This window comes from Netta rufina (assembly GCF_964035555.1).
Source record: "Netta rufina genome assembly, chromosome: 3".
In the NCBI taxonomy this organism is placed as follows: domain Eukaryota; kingdom Metazoa; phylum Chordata; class Aves; order Anseriformes; family Anatidae; genus Netta; species Netta rufina.
Window position 1 is genome coordinate 36065731 of NC_140125.1, and position 21231 is coordinate 36086961.

Below are 21231 nucleotides of genomic sequence, written 5' to 3' on the forward strand. Positions count from 1 at the left end.
TGTGTTTGTATATCTTTCTGTTATCTCATCCAAGAGAATTTTATTTAAAGAAACTCTTTTTTTGCTGTTTTGCTCTAGTTCTGATTTATTCAGCATCCTTTTTTTTTCTTTTTTTTTTTTTTTTTTAAGAACAAATGAATATTTTATGCCTAAATTACATGTGTAGATTTTCTTTGAAATGTTATTAACACATTGGATCTATATTTCTGCAAATGAACTTAAAATGGATTGTTACTAAGGTTTTCTTTTTTCGTCTAGGAAGCCTATGCCATTTTAAACACATTCGAAATTGAGGTTACAAAAGAAGAATCAGAAGGTGTTGATTCACTCAGATATTCTTTTAATAAATTACAGAAAAAAGCTGTAAGTATATAAAACTACAATTTAGGATATAAATGAGTGTGGGACAGACTCTGGTTTGTATTCTGACTCTTGGTTTTAGTTGCTCACTAGTGTCTGTACCTTTGATTAGGACGTTCATTTTCTAATTTTATTTTTATAGAGAAGTTCTTTAATATTAAAATATTTATTATAGCTTTAATATATGTGCCTAAAATCTGCAAGAAAATGAGAAATTTATTTATTCTCTGATTTTTCTGGTGTCTTTCATTTACAATTTTTGCTCCATTCTTGTCTGATCAAGATTACAGCTCTTAGGTTACATAATTTCAAAAATTGCATACTTTCTCACCGTCCTTCCCCTTAAATGATGACTGTACACGTCATTGTTTAGGACAGACATATCCCTCAAAAGCTCAGTGTCTGTTGGACCTTTTCCTGAAATGGGGAAGTTTTGGTGGAAATATGGAAATATTTTATTGTAATATTTACATCATATTCTGCAGAGTAATCACTGGTGTGAGTAATTTATATTTTGATTTCAGGCAGTTCTTGGTTCTCTCTCAAACTTTTGAACAAAGAATATTGACGTTTTTAAAGAAAATACTGAGCAATCCATGAGGACTTTGGGTTTTGATTTTTTTTTTTAGAGGGAGGAGAGGGATGGAGAGAAAAAGGATCTTTATTGTTCTGTTTTCTGTGTCCTTTTATTCCCTTCTCCCTTTTGTAAATATTCATTGTAAATATTCATTTGTTAGTAGATGGGAGAGAGTGTTGTTGCTGTTTGCACCTTTCATCTCAAAAATTGAACATGTAGCACCATGAAAGAAAATAATACCTGTTTAGTTACAAATCATTCGTTTTTGTTCAAAACTTTAATACTTATGTATGTATGATTTTGGGTTATATATAGCTCAAATATCTGTTCCTGATTTTAAAAATAAAAAAATAAAGAAAATAATAATGTATTTCTTGTTATTCTTTTTTGTCAGACCAGAATTCAGGATGAGTTGGTTCAAGTTCAGCCCAAATTTAAAAGTAATTTACTGGAATCGGTTGCAGTTTTTCGGGAAGATGTGTCAAACTTCGAAACATCATATGAAACGGTAACTGTAATATTATTTTTTTAGTTATCTGAAAGACTTGTACTTGGCTTTTCAATATTTTTATTTGCATCCAGATGCAAAAAGTTGGATGCCAGAGTTTTATGCTGTTGAGCTACTGAATATGGTAAATATGTCATGGTTGTTAAGCAGTCATTGTTATAGGTCATCCTTTTCAGTCTGGAGAAACAGCAGTACAAACAACTCAGAGAAGAGAATCCCTGGTGGCGTGATTTTTCATGAGATCTTAGTTTAGAAATTGCAGCACATTATGACATCTTTGATTGTATTCCCATGTTAAAAAAGTGTCGCAGGCCACACACTGGAGATATATGTATGTATATATATATATATATAAATATTTTTTTTATTTTTTTATTATTTATTTCTTTCAAACAAACAAAATATGAGAAACGAAATCTATTGCTATTCAATTTAATAAACCTAAAGACTTCTTAATCGTATAAGTGTTATCTTTTATTAGATTTACCACTGTAAATATTGCATTACCAACACATGTAACTTGATTGGATCTTGACTATCAAAAGGTTATGTATTTTGTGATGAGCTACTGTAAATATACAGTGGACTTCAGTCACTTTGAGAATTAGTATTGACGTTTTTGTTAATTGTTTCTTTAAAAGGAAGGACCTATGGTTCCAAATATTCCACCTCAGGAAGCTAGTAATAGGCTACAGATCTTTCAGGTAAGAAAATAAACAGTTACATTTTGAAATAATTAAATTTAGATCCACTGTTGCTTATCAAAGTGAGTTTAGAGAAAGACACACTTACCAAAGACTCAATCTCGGTGGGTATTTTGTTTAGTATTTAATCAGGCAATGTTTTCCTTTAAGTAGAAGGACTGATAAGTAACCCTGCTCCACTTTTCATGTTTCTTGAGCAGAAATTATCTACCTAAAGAAATAAGAACAATAAAAAAAAAGGGAAGAGGCAAGTACAACTCGATAGTAGCTAAAAAGAAGCCAGATTATATATTGGTCACATAAACCAATCTTTCCCTCTTGTAAAGATCACATTTTCCATTAGAAACTTGCCTTTCAACTCAGTGTTTTGTTTTTGTTATGAACCTTAGTTCGTGGTTCCACAATGAGCTTTATTCCATTTTTTATCCTTCTTTTCTTCAAAAGTTATAACTTGAAGATTCCGCCTCAGCCCCAACCCACACGACCGTTGTTAGTATCTTATGTATTATATATTTATTCTGTAAAAAGTGAATTCAAAGTTCTTGAAAAGCACCAACAAAGTAACAAAAGCTTAAACTTCCACATGCATCTAATATATACTGAAAATGAAATGACTTTGTTTGAATTTCCTCTTCAAATAAATTTGTCAGATACATTTATACCGACAAGGTAATGCTTTTGTACCCAAACTGTTCTTTCACTTTCCCATGTTGATCCAATACTTTGGGCAGCATTTACACTTTGTCTGAAAGTAGCTGTATTTTTGGCACTCTCTGATGTTTTTAATTCAGGACGTCTACTTTATCACCTAATACAAGTATTTACTTCTCTGTCTGCATGATATGGAATTAATTTCACATCCCATTTTTGTAGAATGTTTCTTCAAATTATTGCTTTATAAATATATTTACTAACTGAATTTAACATATGGAATTGATACTGCTTTACATGAAAACTGTTTAAAAAATTTAGATTAAATGTATTTTTCAGACGTTTATGCTTCTAATACAAGTGTTTTAAGACAAGTGTAGAACTGTAGATTTATTATGAGACTATTTTAAATTATATATATAATTTATTTTGTCTGTATGAATCTTAATGTCACCAGGCTAATTTTGATGAGCTTTGGAGAAAGTTTATCACATACTCATCTGGTGAGCAGTTGTTTGGATTGCCCGTCACAGACTATGCAGTTTTGCATAAAGTCAGGTAATTGTGGAAAGACAGCTGTCCTAGGTGTTTATTAAGTATATTAGAAAGGCTAAAGGTATACAAAAGGGGAATCATAGAATCATAGAATATCCTGAGTTGGAATGGACCTACAAGGATCATGAATTCCAACTTATGGCTCCACACAGGACCAACCAAAAAACCTGACCTGAGAGCACTGTCCAAGTGCTTCTTGAACTCCAGCTGGCTTGGTACTCTGACCACTGCTCTGGGGATCCTGTCCCAGTGCCTGACCACCCTCTGGGTACAGAACCTTTTCCTAACACCCAGACTGATGCTCCACTGTCCCAGCTCCATGCCATTCCCTCAGGTCCTGCTTCTGTACCTAGAGAGCAGAGCTCAGCGCCTGCCCCTCCGCTCCCCTTGTGAGGGAGCTGCAGGCCTCCATGAGGCCTCCCCTCAGCCTCCTCTGCTCTGGGCTGAGCAAACAACGTGGCCTCAGCTGCTCCTCATGTGTCTTCCCCTCTAGACCCTCCACCATCTTTGTAGTCCTCCTTTGGATGCTGTCTAATAGTTTTATGTCCTCTTTGCATAGTAACACCCAGACCTGCACATAGTACTTGAGGTGAGTCCAGAAGTTTTCCATCACCTTAAATTAAATACAAAAAAAGAAAAAAAAAATCAACACAAATTTTAGAGCTCTGAATAATTTGCTTATAATTGTTTGTGTGTGTGTGTATTTATTGTGGCAACCGAACAGATTATTTTACTCTGGGTATTGTACTATCCTAAGGAGCAGAATGCCCTGTCTTTGAAATATACTCGTATAAGTAAATATAGTTTTATGTAACAAGATACAGTACTAACAACTAGAAAAAGATGAGGAACAACCAATGTATGACCATATTTGACATATATTATTAGAGGTTTATCAAAGTCTAAATTTTTTTGAGCAGCTGTACTAATGAGCCTTTATGGCTGTTTTTGCATCAGCATTTTAGTTCAGATTCCTAGAGTTCTTCTGAAGTAAATTGAATAATCATCCTTGCTTGCCATTCCCTGCTTTGCACTACAGAGCCACCTCAAGGTGCATAAACTACCACAGAATCATAAAATATCCTTATTTGGAAGACACACAAAGATCACACAGTCTGGCTCTGGATTCCACACAGGGCAATTTAAGGGTGAAACCACATATCTATGGGGTTCATGTACTTGTTAAACACCAACAGGCTTTGGGCTGTGACTGCTTCCCTGAGGAACCTGTGCCAGTGCTTGAACACCCACCCTCTCAGTGAAGAACCTAATCCTAACATCCAATATACTTGTCCTAATATCCAGATCTTCCCCTGACTCAGCTTTAAGCCATGACCTATCACTAGTCACCAGAGAGAAGAGAACAACACCTCCCTCTCCACATCTCATTATGAGGAAGTTGTAGACAGTAGTGAAGTCACTCCTCAGTTTTCTCTAAGCTAAGCAAACCAAGTATCCCCACCCACTCCTCATAATTCATGCCCTGTAGTCCTTTCAACATCTTTGTTGCCCTCCTTTGAACATATCTTAATAGTTTTATATTCTTATATTGTGGACCACAAAATTTCACACAGTATTTGAGGGGAGGATGAAGATACTACTGAGTATTAGGGGGGCAATCATGTCTTTTGGATGAGTTGAAGTTTTATAGAAGTATACCAAAACAAAACTTTCCCCATATAAGTTTAGAGTAGTTAATAGGTCTTTAGCACCATCTGCTTCGTTGTTGTTGTTTGTTTGTTTGTTTGTTTGTATTAATGAACTGTTCTTTTCTAGATTAAGAAATAAAATCTAATTGATCTCAATTTTTGGTAGTAGTATTACAGATATCATGTATTTAAGTACTGAGAGATATCCAAATAGCTGATTGAAATTATTCGTATGACTTTTTTGGTTCCAGGAAGGAGTTAAACTTGCTTCAGAAATTGTATGGATTGTATGATACTGTAATAAGCAGCATCAATGGTTATTATGAGATACTTTGGACAGATGTAGACATTGAAAAAATTAATGCTGAGCTTCTGGATTTTCAAAACAGGTGTGTTCTTAATATGAACAGAAACTTACATTAAATTAATTAAGATTTAGGTAACTTTAGTGAAGCTATTTGATATATTTAAATACAAAACTTCCATGAATAAGGTTTATCATAAGGTGATCGGGTTCTTCAAGAAAGAGTGGGATAACGCTATACTTTTAGTTAACCAGTCTTTTATCTGTAGTTTTGATAACAGAATACCATATAATGAGTTGAAGTGTTGATCTCCTTTATTAAACCAACCAAACTGTTACGCTGAAAGTTTGTGAAAGGGAAATTAATCAACTAGGTGGATTAGCCTATTGACTTAAAGTGCTGGATACAATGATAACATTTCTGAGTCTTTTACAATATTTCATAGAGTCATAGAGTATCCTGAGTTGGAATGGACCCACAAGGATCATGAACTCCAACTCCTGGCTCCACACAGGACCAACCAAAAAATCCGACCCTGTGTCTGAGAGCATTGTCCAAGTGCTTCTTGAACTCCGGCAGGCTTGGTACTGTGACCACTGCTCTGAGGAACCTGTCCCCATGCCCAACCACCCTCTGGATGCAGAACCTTTTCCTAATATACAACCTAAGCCTCCTCTGCTGGAGCTCCATGCTGTGTCCCCAGAGAGCAGAGCTCAGCACCTGCCCTTCTGCTCTCCTTGTTAGGAAGCTACAGGCTGCCATGAGGCCTCCCCTCAGCCTCCTCTTCTGTAGGCTGAACAAACCAAGTGACTTCAGCCAGTCCTCATACGGCTTGCTCTCTAGACCCTTTTCATCTTTGTAGCTTTCCTCTGGATGCTCTCTAATAGTTTTATGTCCTTTTTATATTGTGGCACCCAAACCTGCACACAGTACTTGAGGTGAGGCTGCACCAGCACAGACCAGAGTAAGAAAATCATTTCCCTTCTTTCATCCTTTTTTAAAACATTTCTTCCTTTTAAATGCATTAACATGCATTAACAATAGCATCTAAATAGCATAGTTTTGAGGGGGAAAAAAAAAAGAAAGAAAAGAAAAAGCAACAAACATTGCAGTAAGTTTGAAAGCTTAAAGTGGCTTTGTCGTTGAGACTATTAAGGTGTAATCAGATTGCTTCAGAAGTATTTTCTAACCTTTTCTAAAAAGTACATCTATTATTTTTGGAAGAAATACAGTATGGAAGAATAGGAGAAGAATAATTTACAACAGAGTAACTGCATCATTGAGACCTGTCCACCACTATCCTGCTACATAAGGCAATCCTGTGTCATGATAAGCCCTATTCTGAAACAACTCCAGCTTTCTTTGCACTTCTTTCCCCCAGTCCTCTTATTGGAGTAACATTCAAGAATCTGACTTTATTAATTTCCAAAATAAAGGCATAATGAATTGATGTGTATTTGTTCTTGTGCAAATATTTGGTGTTTTGATTATATCTATACTATGATTATAGAGTAGAGCAGACCTACTAAGATAGCTTTACATCAATCTTAAATCTAGTTCCTGAAATGCAGAGTTTCTCAAAAGCTAAGTTATAATACTCTTTGAAATTCGTTGTTTAATGTAAAAGCGTATAAAAGGCCAATTACCTTTGTAGCTCCAGTGAAAAGTCTTCTGTATAAAAAGTTTTTCCTTAGCTTGTTAAGTACACGCCCCAATTATTGACTCATCAAATTCTTTAATCCTTTGCTTTGTCAACATATCTTACCACTTAGCATTGTTTTGAAAGTTTTTTTCATGCCATATCTCACTGATGACTTCAAGTAATCCAAAAATAGTACCCAAACCTTCATAAACTAGAGGGAGAGGATCTGTGCTACAAAATGAGGATTTTTTTATTTTTTTTTTAATGGGCATCAGGATGTCATGGTAGTCTAGAAAGTGTATGTTTTTGTGAAGCTTAACTGATGTATTATATCAAATATAGCATTATAATAGGTAAGTGAAAAATTTACATAGTTTTTTAACTGCACTTTTGACAGAGTGGAAGATTGGGTTTGAAATTTGTGTTAGTTCTGAATCTCTGAGTGGGAAACATTAACTGTGAACTGATAATTTTTCAAGGAAATATGTGCCAAAGGTAGTGGTTTTGTTTTTTGTTGGTGGTGTTTTTTTGTTTTGTTTTTCACAATTTTGAGGTTATATATACTGTTAGAATTTCAGAGATGAAGAGCCACTCAAAGAAGCAAACTCTTGACAGACACCTAATCTGTAGTATCTTGTCTTTGTGTAAAATGTCATCTTCTGATTTACAGGGATCAGTAAGGATAACAAGGCTCACAGCTTTGGAACCTGCAGCATATTATTCAAAATATGCATCTTTGCCATATCTGATTCCTGTGCCCCAAATAACTGAACCTCATATTAATCCTTTATTAATGAATGAAAAGAAAGTCTGCAAACAGAGCAAATGATAAAATATTAATATGCTTTGTCCAGTTTCATAAGGAGAAATGTGATCTGTGATTTCACTGTCTGCCCAAGTCTATGCTCCTGAGTTTTTCTGCATTCTTGAATATATATATATATATATATACTTTTTTCATTATATAAAAGTCAAAATTTCACAAAAGTGCAAAAATGGACACAAAATACTGTCCTCCACTCAGGGAAAATCAGGCAGCTGTTCAACATTGTTTGACAACATCCAGGCAGCTAAACAATGTGCATGAATGTACTGACTAGCCAGAGTTCCAGCATAGCCCTAAACCAGACACAGAATGCTGTATCATAATTGATTATAGAATATTATTTACATTAGCAGATTTCTGTGGTGGGTTGACTTCTGCTTAATTCCTAGCTCTGTGAGAGTGGGATAAAAGAAATGTTTATTTGTTTAACTGGTGATAGTGGTTGTTGTTTTCTTTCCCCCATTAGGAGTATTTAGTTTTCATTTTCCTTGCTAATACTTTCAGGACCACCAACCAAAATGAGAAGAGAAAGTGATCATATATTTCTAATTTCCATGAACTGTCTCTGAATTGATATGATAATGTGTATCGTGTATTACTGGTATTGAAATAAATATTGTATTTGTGCAAGGTTTACATATGTGAAGTTAACTAATTTGGCTTTGTTTTTTGGTCAATAAAAGTTTGTGATGATAAGCAGCTAATGAACTTATGTTTTAATGCAAGCTGCAATATTTCTGTTTATTAGCAAAGAATGCATCAGAGGTTAAAAATGTTAAGTACTATGTTTTGTTAAGAGGACTTATGGGTTTTTACCTAAAAAGATAGACTAATTTGACACAATTTTACATAAAAAATGTTGACCTCAATAGCAGCTATTTCATATTTCCTCATGTGTTTTTAGAATGTTTTTAAAATTTCCTATTTTGACAAAAGGACATTTACTACTGCATCATTTTAACTCAACTGCAGGTGTCGTAGGCTACCTAAAGGACTCCAAACCTGGCAAGCATTTTTAGATCTCAAGAAAAAAATTGATGATTTCAGTGAGTCTTGTCCTTTGTTGGAAATGATGACTGACAAAGCAATGAAGCAAAGACACTGGAATCGTATAGCTGAAACAACAGGACATCAATTTGATATAGAATCTGATACCTTTTGCCTTCGAAACATCATGGAAGCACCAATTCTTCAACATAAAGATGACATTGAGGTAGGTACATACATTTTTTTCTTCCTCCTTCATTTTATATTATCAGCAAAAATGTTATAAATTATAATTTATAAAATGTTTGTCTAATTATTTAATTATATTTCCTAGAGGAAAGGTGGGGAGGGACTCTTTTTCAGGGAGTGTAGTAACAGGACAAGGGGGGATGGCTTTAAACTAAAACTGGGTAAGTTTATATTAGATACTGGGAAGTTCTTTACTCTTAGGGTAGTGAGGCACTGGCACAGGTTGCCCAGAGAAGCTGTGTATGCCTCATCCCTGGGGCATACACAAGGCCAGTTTGGATGGGGCTTTGGGCAGTCTGGTCTGGTGGGAGGCGTCCCTGCCCATGGTAGCAGGGTGGAATTATAGATGGTCTTTAAGGTCCCTTCCAACCCAAACCATTCTATGATTCTATGAAATATACATGCAAATTATATCATTATATTCATACTTTCATCATACTTTGATTTATTTTTGATGTTGGACTTGATGAACTTCAGATATCCTTTCCAAGGTAAACTAATCTGAGATTCTATGATTCTATAAACTGAAATGTGATAAGATTAAGAGTTCCTATGAAAATGAGTCTGTCATTACCCAAAAATATATTGAAATAATGATTCAGAAATCTTATTGTGCAGAAATAATAAAACATGAAACTGTAGAAATGGAATACTAATGCATTTACAATGGAGTATTTTTCAGTTATCTACATGTATATATTTAATTTTAGTGAGATTTCTGTAAAAATAGTACTGTGATTTCTGCATTTGTGACACAGCTGTACTATCTTATAAAATTTCATATATTGTTTTTAAATAGACCATTATTAGATGTATAATATCAGGAAGTGTTTAATTTATGAAGAACATAGATTCTAAAAAATTATTCTTTCTTTGCAGGATATATGTATATCTGCTACAAAGGAAAAGGATATAGAAGCCAAATTATCTCAAATAGTTGACAGTTGGGGAAACCAATTTTTGAGCTTCTCATCATTCAAAGGGAGAGGAGAGCTACTGCTAAAGGGAACGGAATCATCAGAAATTATAACTTTGATGGAGGACAGTTTAATGATTCTTGGCTCTTTACTGAGCAATAGGTACTTTTAAAATGAGTTTGTATGGTATTTTCAGTAATACACTGAGGTAGTAACTCAAACAGTATTAGCAGTAAGTTTGAATGGAGTGTAATGAAAAAAAGAATAAAAGCTAAAATTTCTGATTAAAAAACTTCAAGTGGCACACTTTCATGTATTAGCAGCAACCTATTGTCTTAATAGATTTGAATATAATCCAGTTGGTAGAAACTTCTTTTCAGGGAATTCTTCTTGCTCTCCAAGTTAAACAAGTGTTGTTTTTTTCCCACTGTTTTCACTGTTTTTTATTTTACTTTCTTATTTTATAATAGCTTTTTTATTTTATTTTTATTTTATTTTTTAAGAATTAAATAATTTCTGTTTCTCTTCCATTATTTTAGATACAATGCACCATTTAAAAAAGATATTCAGAGTTGGATTTCTAAACTAAGTGGCTCTACAGATATAATTGAAGAATGGCTGGTTGTACAGAACCTCTGGGTTTATCTTGAAGCTGTTTTTGTAGGGGGAGATATTGCAAAACAGTTACCCCAGGTAAACTTATAGGTATTCGCCTATTATGTATTAATTGCTATCTGTGTAATGCTTTTCAACAGATGATGATATGAAAGCACTTATGTTTTTATAATATATAGGAAGCAAAGCGTTTTCAGAATATTGACAAATCATGGGTAAGAATAATGCAACGAGCTCATGAAAACCCAAATGTAATTACTTGCTGTGTTGGAGATGAGACTATGGAGCAACTTCTACCTCACTTACATGAGCAGCTGGAAGTATGTCAGAAATCACTTACAGGGTATGAATTTTAAACATGTATATGTGTGTTTGTATATATATATATATGTAATATTTTATTATTCTGTAAATAGTTTATACTAAATAGTCGGTCTCACTTCAGTTCCAAACTAAATATTTAAAATGTTTCAAAGAGCAAATCTGAAGAGTGAGTCTACTTTTTCTAGATTATACCTACACAGTTTCTGCTTACTTCTACTTTGCATCCTTCAGTGTCTAGCAACAGAAGTCATCCGAACTTTCTGTAATCAGGTTTCTTTAAAACTGCATGGGTAACTGGTGAAGATAATCTCTCCTGACTGGGAATTTGTATTGATAATACTTGAAAGGGAAGGCAGGAAGGCTTTATGACAGTTTTAGTTTTGTTGTTGTTGTTGTTGTTTTAAGATAAAACCAGATAGTAAATTTTCAGTTTCAGACATAGATTCAGCAGACAGAAAGGACTTTAGGGTAAACAAACAATGTCTGCTCATTGTTTACAATCTGCTAATTGTCTGCATATTCATTAAAAGAGAAAATAGTATATATTTAAACAAACATAAAATAGCACAGAAATTTTATGTAACTGTGTTTCGAGAATTCTTTGTGGTAGGGAAGTTGATTCCAATGTCCATCATTCCAACATTTGGCATATTTCTTAATTCAATTGTGCAAGATCATTTGCATCAAAATATGATAACCTGTAGGGAGATACTAAGGAAGTATCATTGCTGGTCAGCAAGTATTCTTTGTGTGTACAAGCAGGTAATGTTCTGTCACTGTGAAAAATGTTAAAATTTGATAGTCTTTTAAAAAAAAAAAAGAATATTCAAAACTCCCCTTGCATATCTTCTTAAAATGTTCACAGTTGAGATTTGCTTTAGCATCTGTCAAGTCTTCTTTTTTAAATTAAAGCTATATAGAATGAAATATAAATATTCCAGTCTTTTGTTTTTATGGAGAAAAAAAGAAAAAGATATAATATTCTAATGGAAATCTTGTTCAATTTTAAAGATATTTAGAGAAGAAGAGACTACTGTTTCCTAGATTTTTTTTCGTTTCTGATCCTGTACTTCTTGAAATTCTTGGACAAGCAAGTGATTCTCATACAATACAGGTACAGCCTTAGTGATTTTTTTTTTTCCCACTTATAACAAAAAGAAATTTAAAATATGTAAAAACACTCAATGAATGAAAACATTAACATTTTCTTCTTGCAATCTTTGGAGATTTGTTGTTGTTTTTGTTTCTTGCTCTTTAGTATTCAATAAAATATGAAATGAAAACAAAAATACGTAACTTAAAGGCAGTCTTCAGCATCCAGGACACTAAAATATGATCCCATCACATGATTTAATGAAGGTTCCTTTCATGGCTAAACTGACAGAAGGGAACCTCTGAAACTGCTGATTTATGTAGTGCTAAATCAGTCCAACTAGTCTAGATTGTAACTGAGGGTTGAGATAAATAGTTGACTTAACAACTGACCTTTGTTCTGCTAGATTGCCTCTGGAAAATGTAAAAAAAAAGAGAATTAACAAAAAATCTACCAGCAGATGGAGATATAATCCTACACAAGCATTTCAGCAATTTTTTACTTTAGATGGCCTGAAGCTTATCCGTAGGTTCAGACAAACCTTCACAAGATAACCTTACTTGAGATTTTGTTGTTGTTGTTTGCTACCATAATATATTTACTTTGACATTTTAATTGTCCTTACAGCCGCATCTTCCTTCCATTTCTGACAATATAAATGAAGTAGAATTTCATGCAAAGGATTATGATCGCATACTGGCAGTCATATCAAGAGAAGGAGAAAAAATACCAGTAAGACTTCGATTTTTTCCCCAGAAATTTTGTTAATAGAGAAATTGTTCTGTTATTGGACAGATAACAATAATTCAACTTAATGTATACTTAATTACACTGATGATTGAAATATTTATTTCTAATAAAATTGTCTTCATTAAATATTTTTCTACAATGTTTATAGAAATTAAATCTGTAATTGTGCATAAAAAATTAGGAACTATTTAGTAACTAATGGTGTTGAACAGAAGTTTAACTATGTCCTATTTTCTTCCTTTTGCTTTAATTAATTTTTTCAGTTGGACACTCCAGTGATTGCAAAAGGACCAGTAGAGCTTTGGTTGCAGGATTTATTGCGTGTGCAGCAGATTTCATTGCATGGTGTAATTAGGGCAGCATATTACCAAATTATTGACCCAGGATATAATTTGCTGAATTTTCTTAATCACTTCCCAGCACAGGTGAGAATACAGGATGTGGAAGATGTGTGTGTAGTCTAGGCTGTGTGTCCAGGGATATAAACAACATATAAGCTAAGGAGTTGTCTATATGAGGAAGTTTCAATAGAGGAAACAAAGATATAAAACTACCAGTAGCAGGCAACCTGTAATTATCTCAGTTTTGGTGTCCTATATGTAGCATGATATTTTTTCTCATAACACACTTTAAAATAATTTTGTCTTCTCTTGGAGAAGAAATAGAGCTTGTATTTTCTGTGATGGATATCGATATCGAACGTCTTTGATATGCAATGAAAATTTCATATGCAGATAGATTTCTCTAAATTTACGCTTGCAAGAGCTATGATTATGATTATCTTATGTCATAATGATTTACAATCTCATGATGATTTATGAGTTTTTCTTCATAATTCCTGTATTTGTCATTAGGATAATGCACTCCTAGAAGAAGCCTATTTTGAAAGATTCTAGTTTGCCTAGATATTTCTCCATCTTACTGATTATTCATAAATTTCATTAACAAATAATGAATTGTTTCCCAGCCTTCCCAAATTCTGACCTGGTCATTCGCTAATCATTATAGCAGTGGGCATAACTGTTTAATAGAATTTATGCAAATATTAAAACTGGCCAGTACATTGCTAATTAAAAAAAATGTTGAGGACATTTAGATATTGAACAGAATTATCTTAAAGCTGTATTTATGATGCAATTATGCTGTATTTATTATTATTTATTAGCTGTGTTTATGATATAATTAAGCTGTATTTATGATATAATTATGTCTTACATTAGTGGTATTTATTTTAAAGGTCTATTACTTTTCTTTAAAAAATAAGGACTGTCAGTCTTTTTTGCATGTCAAACATTTTGAAGTGGCTTTATTAGCATGTGCAAAGTAATGGTAATAATTGGGATCTTATTTCCCAATCCAAATGTGTTCATATTGAAAGAATTATTTGTGTTAAAACAGTGGACATAAGGGAAAAAAATAAGAAAATGATCTTCTGTCAAGAAATTTTGAAGTACAGAGAAAGAAATGCTTTTTTATAGAATAGAGAAGAAATTAGGCAAAATATTTGCAAATATTTGAAATATTTTCTTTCCTTCAAATTCCCTTCTTACTGTCTCAGATGCTTCTGTTATAGGCAGCATGAAAAAGTCACATCCAAATATATTTTTTTCTTTAACTGAGTTGTCATTCTAAAATAAAGTAATTTACACTCTATTGATGATAGCCAAATGATTTTAAAATGACAAGATACAGAGATTTTGTAGCAGGAAATAACCATGAACTCATTATAGGCATAGGGAGGCAAAAAAGTTGAAAGAGTTGATGAGTCAAATTTTTTGTCTTCTTGCATTGCAACGTGGGAAAGAAAGGTATTGTTACAGTTCTCATCTATCAGTTTTTGTCCTGGATGTGTCTGGTGTGGTAAATCGAAATCTGAGGCTGTAGGTTATACTCAGTGTTTTTGTACCTTTATAAATTAATTTGGAACCAAAATACCTTCTAGTTCAACGTGCTCTAATCATGGGAGCATGTTAGCGATATTGCAATGCATCCCATGTTCAGTAGTAAACACACACATTTTTAATGGTCTTTAATTAGCTGTGAACTGGCAGTGGAAAATTTCCAGCAGGACTTCTCCCCACAGTTGAATGTGTTTGTTTCTGATGCTGGAATACAGTAAGGGTTTGTAAGTGAAACTGAGGATTGTGCTTCGTTTGTATTTGTCTCAGTGTGTGACAAATTTTCGTAAAAGTTTTTAATATGTTTTCAAAGGAGTTTCAAATCCTACAACAGAGACAACTAATTTAGGCACAGTATTATGGTGAGATATTATCATAATGGGAGCAAGTGATAATTTGGAACTTTTTACCATTATTTTTTGTTCCTGTTATATCCAAGGCATTTAGAATAAAGCTAGTGTTTAACAAGTGATTCTTTTGTATTCGTTCACATAATAAATTTGCAGGTTGGATTACTGGGAATTCAAATGTTGTGGACACGTGATTCAGAAGAAGCTCTACAGAATGCTAAAGAGGACAGAAAAATCATGCAAGTGACCAATGGGAGATTTCTGGAGATCTTGAATATGTTGATTAGCCAGACCACACATGATCTTTCCAAGTTTGACAGAGTGAAATTTGAAACACTTATTACCATTCATGTACATCAGCGTGATATTTTTGATGATTTGGTAAAGTACAGACTTTGATTTAAGACAACTAAGCAGTATCTTCCATAACACCTATTTTTTTTTTCTAAATTTAATCTAATTTTAATCTAAATTTAATCTATTTTTTTAAGAAGGTCCTGCTCCTTCTCTTTTGGGATTGTCTTTGTGGTTCCTAAGGGGCATACACAGAAGACAAACAAACCTACTAAAATCAACAGATTATGCCAATTCTTTCCCTGAACTTTTTAGACTCTAATAGATTATTTACACTCTTTTCTTTAGTGAGGAGTGCTATCCCTCAACACTATATCCTTCACATATTTTGATTGCTGATGGCACAAGCCTACTAGTTTCTGTGCAGCTTCCATGCCTCCATCAGATCTTTCCTGCATCGTGCCCTTTGTTCCAATGTGTTTGATGAACTCACATAATGTTTGCTAATTTCACTTGGCAGGTTAGCTGCACTACAAAAGCAATTTAAGCTGTATTTGATAACAAAGAGGTTATTATGATCATTTAATATGATTGGGACATTTGTTAATTGGCTTAATATACATTTATAAATATTACACAAGACTTATATCTACTTCAGTTTACTTCTTAGGAACTTTAACTTGAGTAATCACTCATTATTCTCATGCAAATTAGGACTTTATCCTAGCTATCAAAGATAATAAACATGAATATTAAGTTATAACATATATATTTATTTACTTTCTTTTAAGGTAAAAATGCACATCAAATCACCAACTGATTTTGAATGGTTAAAGCAGTCTAGATTTTATTTCAAGGAGGATTTCGATCAAGTCTTTGTATCCATTACAGATGTAGATTTTATTTACCAAAATGAATTCCTGGGTTGCACTGATCGTCTGGTTATAACACCTCTTACAGACAGGTTAGAAACACGGTTATATGTCATAAATACTTTTTGTATATATATAGTGTTTATTTAACATAATATCTTCAAAGAGAGTCATTCTGAATTAAGTCCTGTGTGGGTTAGGTCACTGATGAAATTCTTTCATATATAACCTCACTAATCATGACATCTCACCTAGTCATTCCTAGAAGAGTTTTATCACTTCATAGTCTTAAAAGATTTAGTAACAGAACTGAATAATTTTAAGATTATATGGTAGATTATATTTTTGCAGTATTTCTATTCTGAAGATAAGATTAGGTCAAATATTTAAACCTCTGTAACAAAGGATTCTATAAGGGTTCCTGTCTGAAAGTCTAAGACAACCAATCACTGCCTATCTTCTTATTAGTACTGGGAAACATTTTAAATTTGTCTGTAAGAATCTAGATTTTGACAAAGTCCCTGCTGAGCGTGCTTGCTATTATCCCTCTGTAACCAGGCAATCAAACAACAACCATTAATTTTGTTTTAAATAAATGTGGATTACTTTTTTTGTTGTTTGTTAAAATTCTTCCTCCACATTTTCCATTCTGGAGATGTTACTTTTGGCCAAATGAGAAACTAAACAGCCAAAAGATACTTCACTTGCAAAAAGATCCCCTCAAGAAGCAACAATAAATTCCACAATACCATTGCTATTATGTGGAATACCGGTCTGTACAGCTTTTTGGAGCATCTTTATTCTCCATCTTTATTTGCCCAGAAGAGGTAGGACTGCTATTGTGAAAACTCAGTCCATTTCTGCAGTAGACCACACTGCACCCAACAATCAAGTACTTTTTTTATGCAGAAAGATAAATTCTACCCTCATATTTGTCTCGACCCCAGTAGACCCTTAGGAGGAAAACCTTCATTCACTCGTGTTTCCTATCAGTTAACAGAATCACATAGAAAACATCAAGATCCTTACAGCGCAAATTTGGTGTAATATGTTGTGGTGATTCAAGCTAAATCATATCAACTAGTTATCTATTAACCTCTATTTTCTACTCTATTTATTGCTAATTAAAGACAAAAATACATTTCACAGAATCACAGAATCAGAGAATTTCTAGGTTGGAAGAGACCTCAAGATCATCGAGTCCAACCTCTGACCTAACGCTAACAGTCCCCACTAAACCATATCTTGTTTGAGATGTACTCAAATTTGACTTTTTAGGGTTGATTTGACAGTGAAGATACCCCCTCATTTGTACAGAAACTTTGTCATTTTAATTCCTTGAGCATTACTCTGCTGTGACTTACTGTGACTGAAAATCATAGCTAAGGGTCACACACACAGCTAAAACAGCAATCTAAAAAAAAAAAAAATTGTCTTTTAAAATTTTAACCCATAATTATGGCAGGGGTCATGTAGACTTATTCTTTTATACTTCATGATTTAGACAAATGTAACCTAACCTAATGAATTACATAAAGATTAAGATACTGCCAAATATGATGAAGTAGCGCCATTCAACAGCAGAATCTATTTATTATAGCTTCAAAAAGAGTTAATTACAGTTAAATTCCTTTGTGGTGTGCATTAATGTGTTAACTTACTGAATATTCACTGTTTGTAATGAACTAGATAAAGACCAGATAAATACTTTTTGATTGTATATGTAATGTTTAAATGCCGTGTTTCATGACTTTTACCACTCTGATCTTCCTGAACTCAGTGAATTCAATGGAACTGCTTTATGAAGAAGTAATGCAAGAATATAGCACGTAGTTTGTTTTTTATGTTTGCATATGCATATATATGCGTAAACATATATATGATTTAATAAATCAATATGATTTAACATTTATAGGTGCTATATAACTTTAGCTCAGGCTTTGGGAATGAACATGGGAGGAGCTCCAGCAGGACCAGCTGGAACTGGTAAAACAGAAACGACGAAAGACATGGGAAAAGCTCTGGGAAAATACGTAGTAGTCTTTAACTGCTCTGATCAAATGGACTTCAGAGGTTTGGGTAGGATTTTCAAAGGTAAGATTTCATAGAATCTTATTAGGATGGAAGGGACCTCCACAGGTCATCTAGTCCCACCTCCTGCTCAGAGCAAGTGCCATTGTGGCAGGCTGAAAGAACCTTATTCCTGTTGGGCTTGAGTATCTCCAAGGATAACCAAAACAATTCAGGCCCCCTGTTCAAGTATTTGACCAACCTCATGGTAAAATTTTTTGTAAACATGTTGACTTGGAATTTTCCACATTGCAACATGTCCACTGGCTCTTCTTCCACTGTCCATCTCAGAATAGTTTGGCTCCAACTTTTTAGCTTTCAATTCGTGTGGACAGCAATAGACTTTCCCTTTAGCTTTTCTTTTCAGAATGAAGAAACTGTTCTCTTAGCCCCTCCTACTCTGTCATATCCTCCAATCCCCTGGCCATTAGGGCAGCCACCTGCTGGACTTGTGCTGCAGTGTCTTTCCTCTGATGGAAAGCTTCAGACTGGATATGCTACAACTGCTGTCTCTCAAGTGCAGAGTAGAGGCAAACACTGATTTCCTTCAACCTGCTGGATATAATCTTAATGCAACTGGGTTCATTTGTGACAAGTGCATAATTCCAATTCATGCTCTGTTGTTAAGCATGACACCCATTTCTTTTTTGCAAAACTACTTTGTAGCCAATGAGCACCAAGTTTGTGTTGTTGTAATGAGTTATTCTGTCCCAGATAAATGACTTTTTAAACTTCATGAAGTCTGTCAGCTCATTTTGCTAAGCTATGGTATTATACATGTATGTATTGAGAAGGGGTGAAACTATTCAAATTTTTGTTTTGTTGTTGTTGCTTGATTGTCATAACAAGGAAATAATAGTGTCATAAAAGTGTCTAAAATAATGTGTTTCTAAGCTTGAAAGAAAAAACCTGAACCCTTTTCACTACGTGAAAGTAAAAACCCTTGAAAGTAAAAACCTGAATTAAAACAAAAACATACAAGCAAACATCAACAACAACAACAAAACAACAGGATTTTGTAATGTAACATTTTAGGGCTAGTCTTTTGAAATTGTGTGTCACTTATTTTTGATTTTTTTAGATGAACAGTGTTGCATTTTGCAGAAGAATTGAATTTAATGCTACTTTACAATAAAAGGCTTAATTTGTGGAAAGATCAGTACCAAAGATCCGCTGAATACTCCATGTTTCCAAAAGATTTTTCTGATTTTGATTCACTATCAACCATTTTGTAGAAATCAACTAACATTAATTCAGTTTGTATATAAATATGAAAATAGGTAGACTGGAGGAATATAGGCCTTGGCCACAGGCCAATAAGATTAATTTTAATTATTTGAAGAAAAAAAAAAGACGTAGTTCAGATATCTGAAATATGCATGAAGAAAAAAGAGGTAACAATTTTTCTGTCCCTATTTTAGGCCTTGCACAGTCTGGATCTTGGGGATGTTTCGATGAATTCAACCGAATTGAGTTGCCTGTCTTGTCCGTAGCAGCACAACAAATTTATATTATCTTAACAGCAAGAAAAGAAAGAAAAAAGCAATTCATTTTTTCTGATGGAGACTGTGTGGATTTAAATCCAGAGTTTGGAATTTTCCTAACAATGGTAAATGTCGCAATAATTCCCTAGAAGTAACAAATTATGCCATATACAAGTTAATAACATGACAAGGTGAAAATAACTCTTTTTTTTTTTTTTTTTTTATGAATTAGGTGAAGCTGTTGCTGTAGAATTAGACTGAACTACCAGAACACAATATAAATAGTTGTTTGTGAATTGCTTGCCTTAATATTTGCTTTGATTATTCCTAAGGTTCAGTGCATTACATCCCCTCTACTGTGTTGCAATTCATTATGTAGCATAGCTAAAAGTTTGGCCAAACTTCACAAATGCTCTGTAAATGAAAAGCTGTAACAGTATTAGTAAGAAAGCTACTGTAGGGGAAAAAAAGAGGACCTTCAATTAAGCCTGGAGATACAGGAAAGATTTTTCAAGGAGATATGTTTTGTCTAATGGGCATTTTATATGCATAAATAAAAATAAAATAAGAATTTTTAAAGCTGATTTACAGACCATAAGTACAATGATTCTGGAATAAACTACTCCCTTTGTACTGTGGAGACAACAGGTCTTTCCAAAACCTATGAAAAAATGATTGGACACTTTCATTTGCTGATACAGGATGTGTCAACACATCCACAATGCTAGATGTCCAGTTTTGGCCTTCAGTGGTAGAGGTGTCCATTCTGGTCTGTGTGTCAATCTGGGATTTAGCACAAGCATTATGACAGTACTGTGTCCTGCATTCTGGGTGGCATTTATGAGATGCATTGTTCCCTTTCTTATAATGACAACTTGTGAAAAATTCTTGCAATATATATCCATCAAAGATATGTTCTACATCTGAATGGATAATCTACAGAAAAAAAAAAAAAAAAGACATGCAAGGTAGTATAATAGAATTTTAGACAAGCAGTTAGACAGGCAGTTACCAACCATTACTCCAAGGCTGAAACACAAACTCCTGGATTTAGATGAATTTTCAGGATATTCTGTCATGTTGCCACAGGATTCCTGAGGCTTTGCAGGTCCAATTCCTGTAATTTCATAGGCAGCAGGATATTTTCAAATGTATGTTTCCTAATGCCAAGGCAGATGGAAATTAAAATACTCATTTGCATGTTCAAGTGCAGGATAATAAGGAGGCCATAAATATGTTGACCACTTCTAATTTTGTAAATGTCACCTGTTTTATGTTAGAAGTATTCCTCATGTTTGCAGCAAGGTTCAGGAAAACCTCTATTAGTCAGAATTTCGTAGTCATTGATGCTGTATTCCATATGACTTTGTTGTGAAGTTTTCATGTTTTAATTTTGTTGAATGTGTTATTTTTACTGCTGTTACAAAATATTCTCTGCATATTCTTGAATTATTGTTAAAATTAGTTCTATCACTAAAAGAATTCCAATTTTTATGTGATTCTTAAGCAGATGGATTCACTCACAATTAAACATTCAGTGAAAGTCTGTAT

The 21231-nt window shown here is 33.6% G+C and overlaps 1 protein-coding gene across 1 annotated transcript in view; it reads left to right on the forward strand.

The window, feature by feature from the left end:
- DNAH8 (dynein axonemal heavy chain 8) overlaps nucleotides 1–21231 on the forward strand; it is a gene marked incomplete at its 3' end in the record, with an annotated part of 131064 nt that overhangs the window by 42449 nt on the left and 67384 nt on the right. The window contains exons 29-44 of the mRNA XM_084283418.1: nucleotides 259–363; nucleotides 1332–1445; nucleotides 2087–2149; nucleotides 3258–3358; nucleotides 5256–5393; nucleotides 8750–8990; nucleotides 9893–10092; nucleotides 10470–10623; nucleotides 10725–10888; nucleotides 11881–11983; nucleotides 12590–12694; nucleotides 12976–13137; nucleotides 15117–15341; nucleotides 16046–16218; nucleotides 18042–18220; nucleotides 19618–19805. Coding sequence (XP_084139544.1) covers nucleotides 259–363; nucleotides 1332–1445; nucleotides 2087–2149; nucleotides 3258–3358; nucleotides 5256–5393; nucleotides 8750–8990; nucleotides 9893–10092; nucleotides 10470–10623; nucleotides 10725–10888; nucleotides 11881–11983; nucleotides 12590–12694; nucleotides 12976–13137; nucleotides 15117–15341; nucleotides 16046–16218; nucleotides 18042–18220; nucleotides 19618–19805 — 2415 coding nt within the window. The remainder of the gene's footprint in view (nucleotides 1–258; nucleotides 364–1331; nucleotides 1446–2086; nucleotides 2150–3257; nucleotides 3359–5255; nucleotides 5394–8749; nucleotides 8991–9892; nucleotides 10093–10469; nucleotides 10624–10724; nucleotides 10889–11880; nucleotides 11984–12589; nucleotides 12695–12975; nucleotides 13138–15116; nucleotides 15342–16045; nucleotides 16219–18041; nucleotides 18221–19617; nucleotides 19806–21231) is intronic.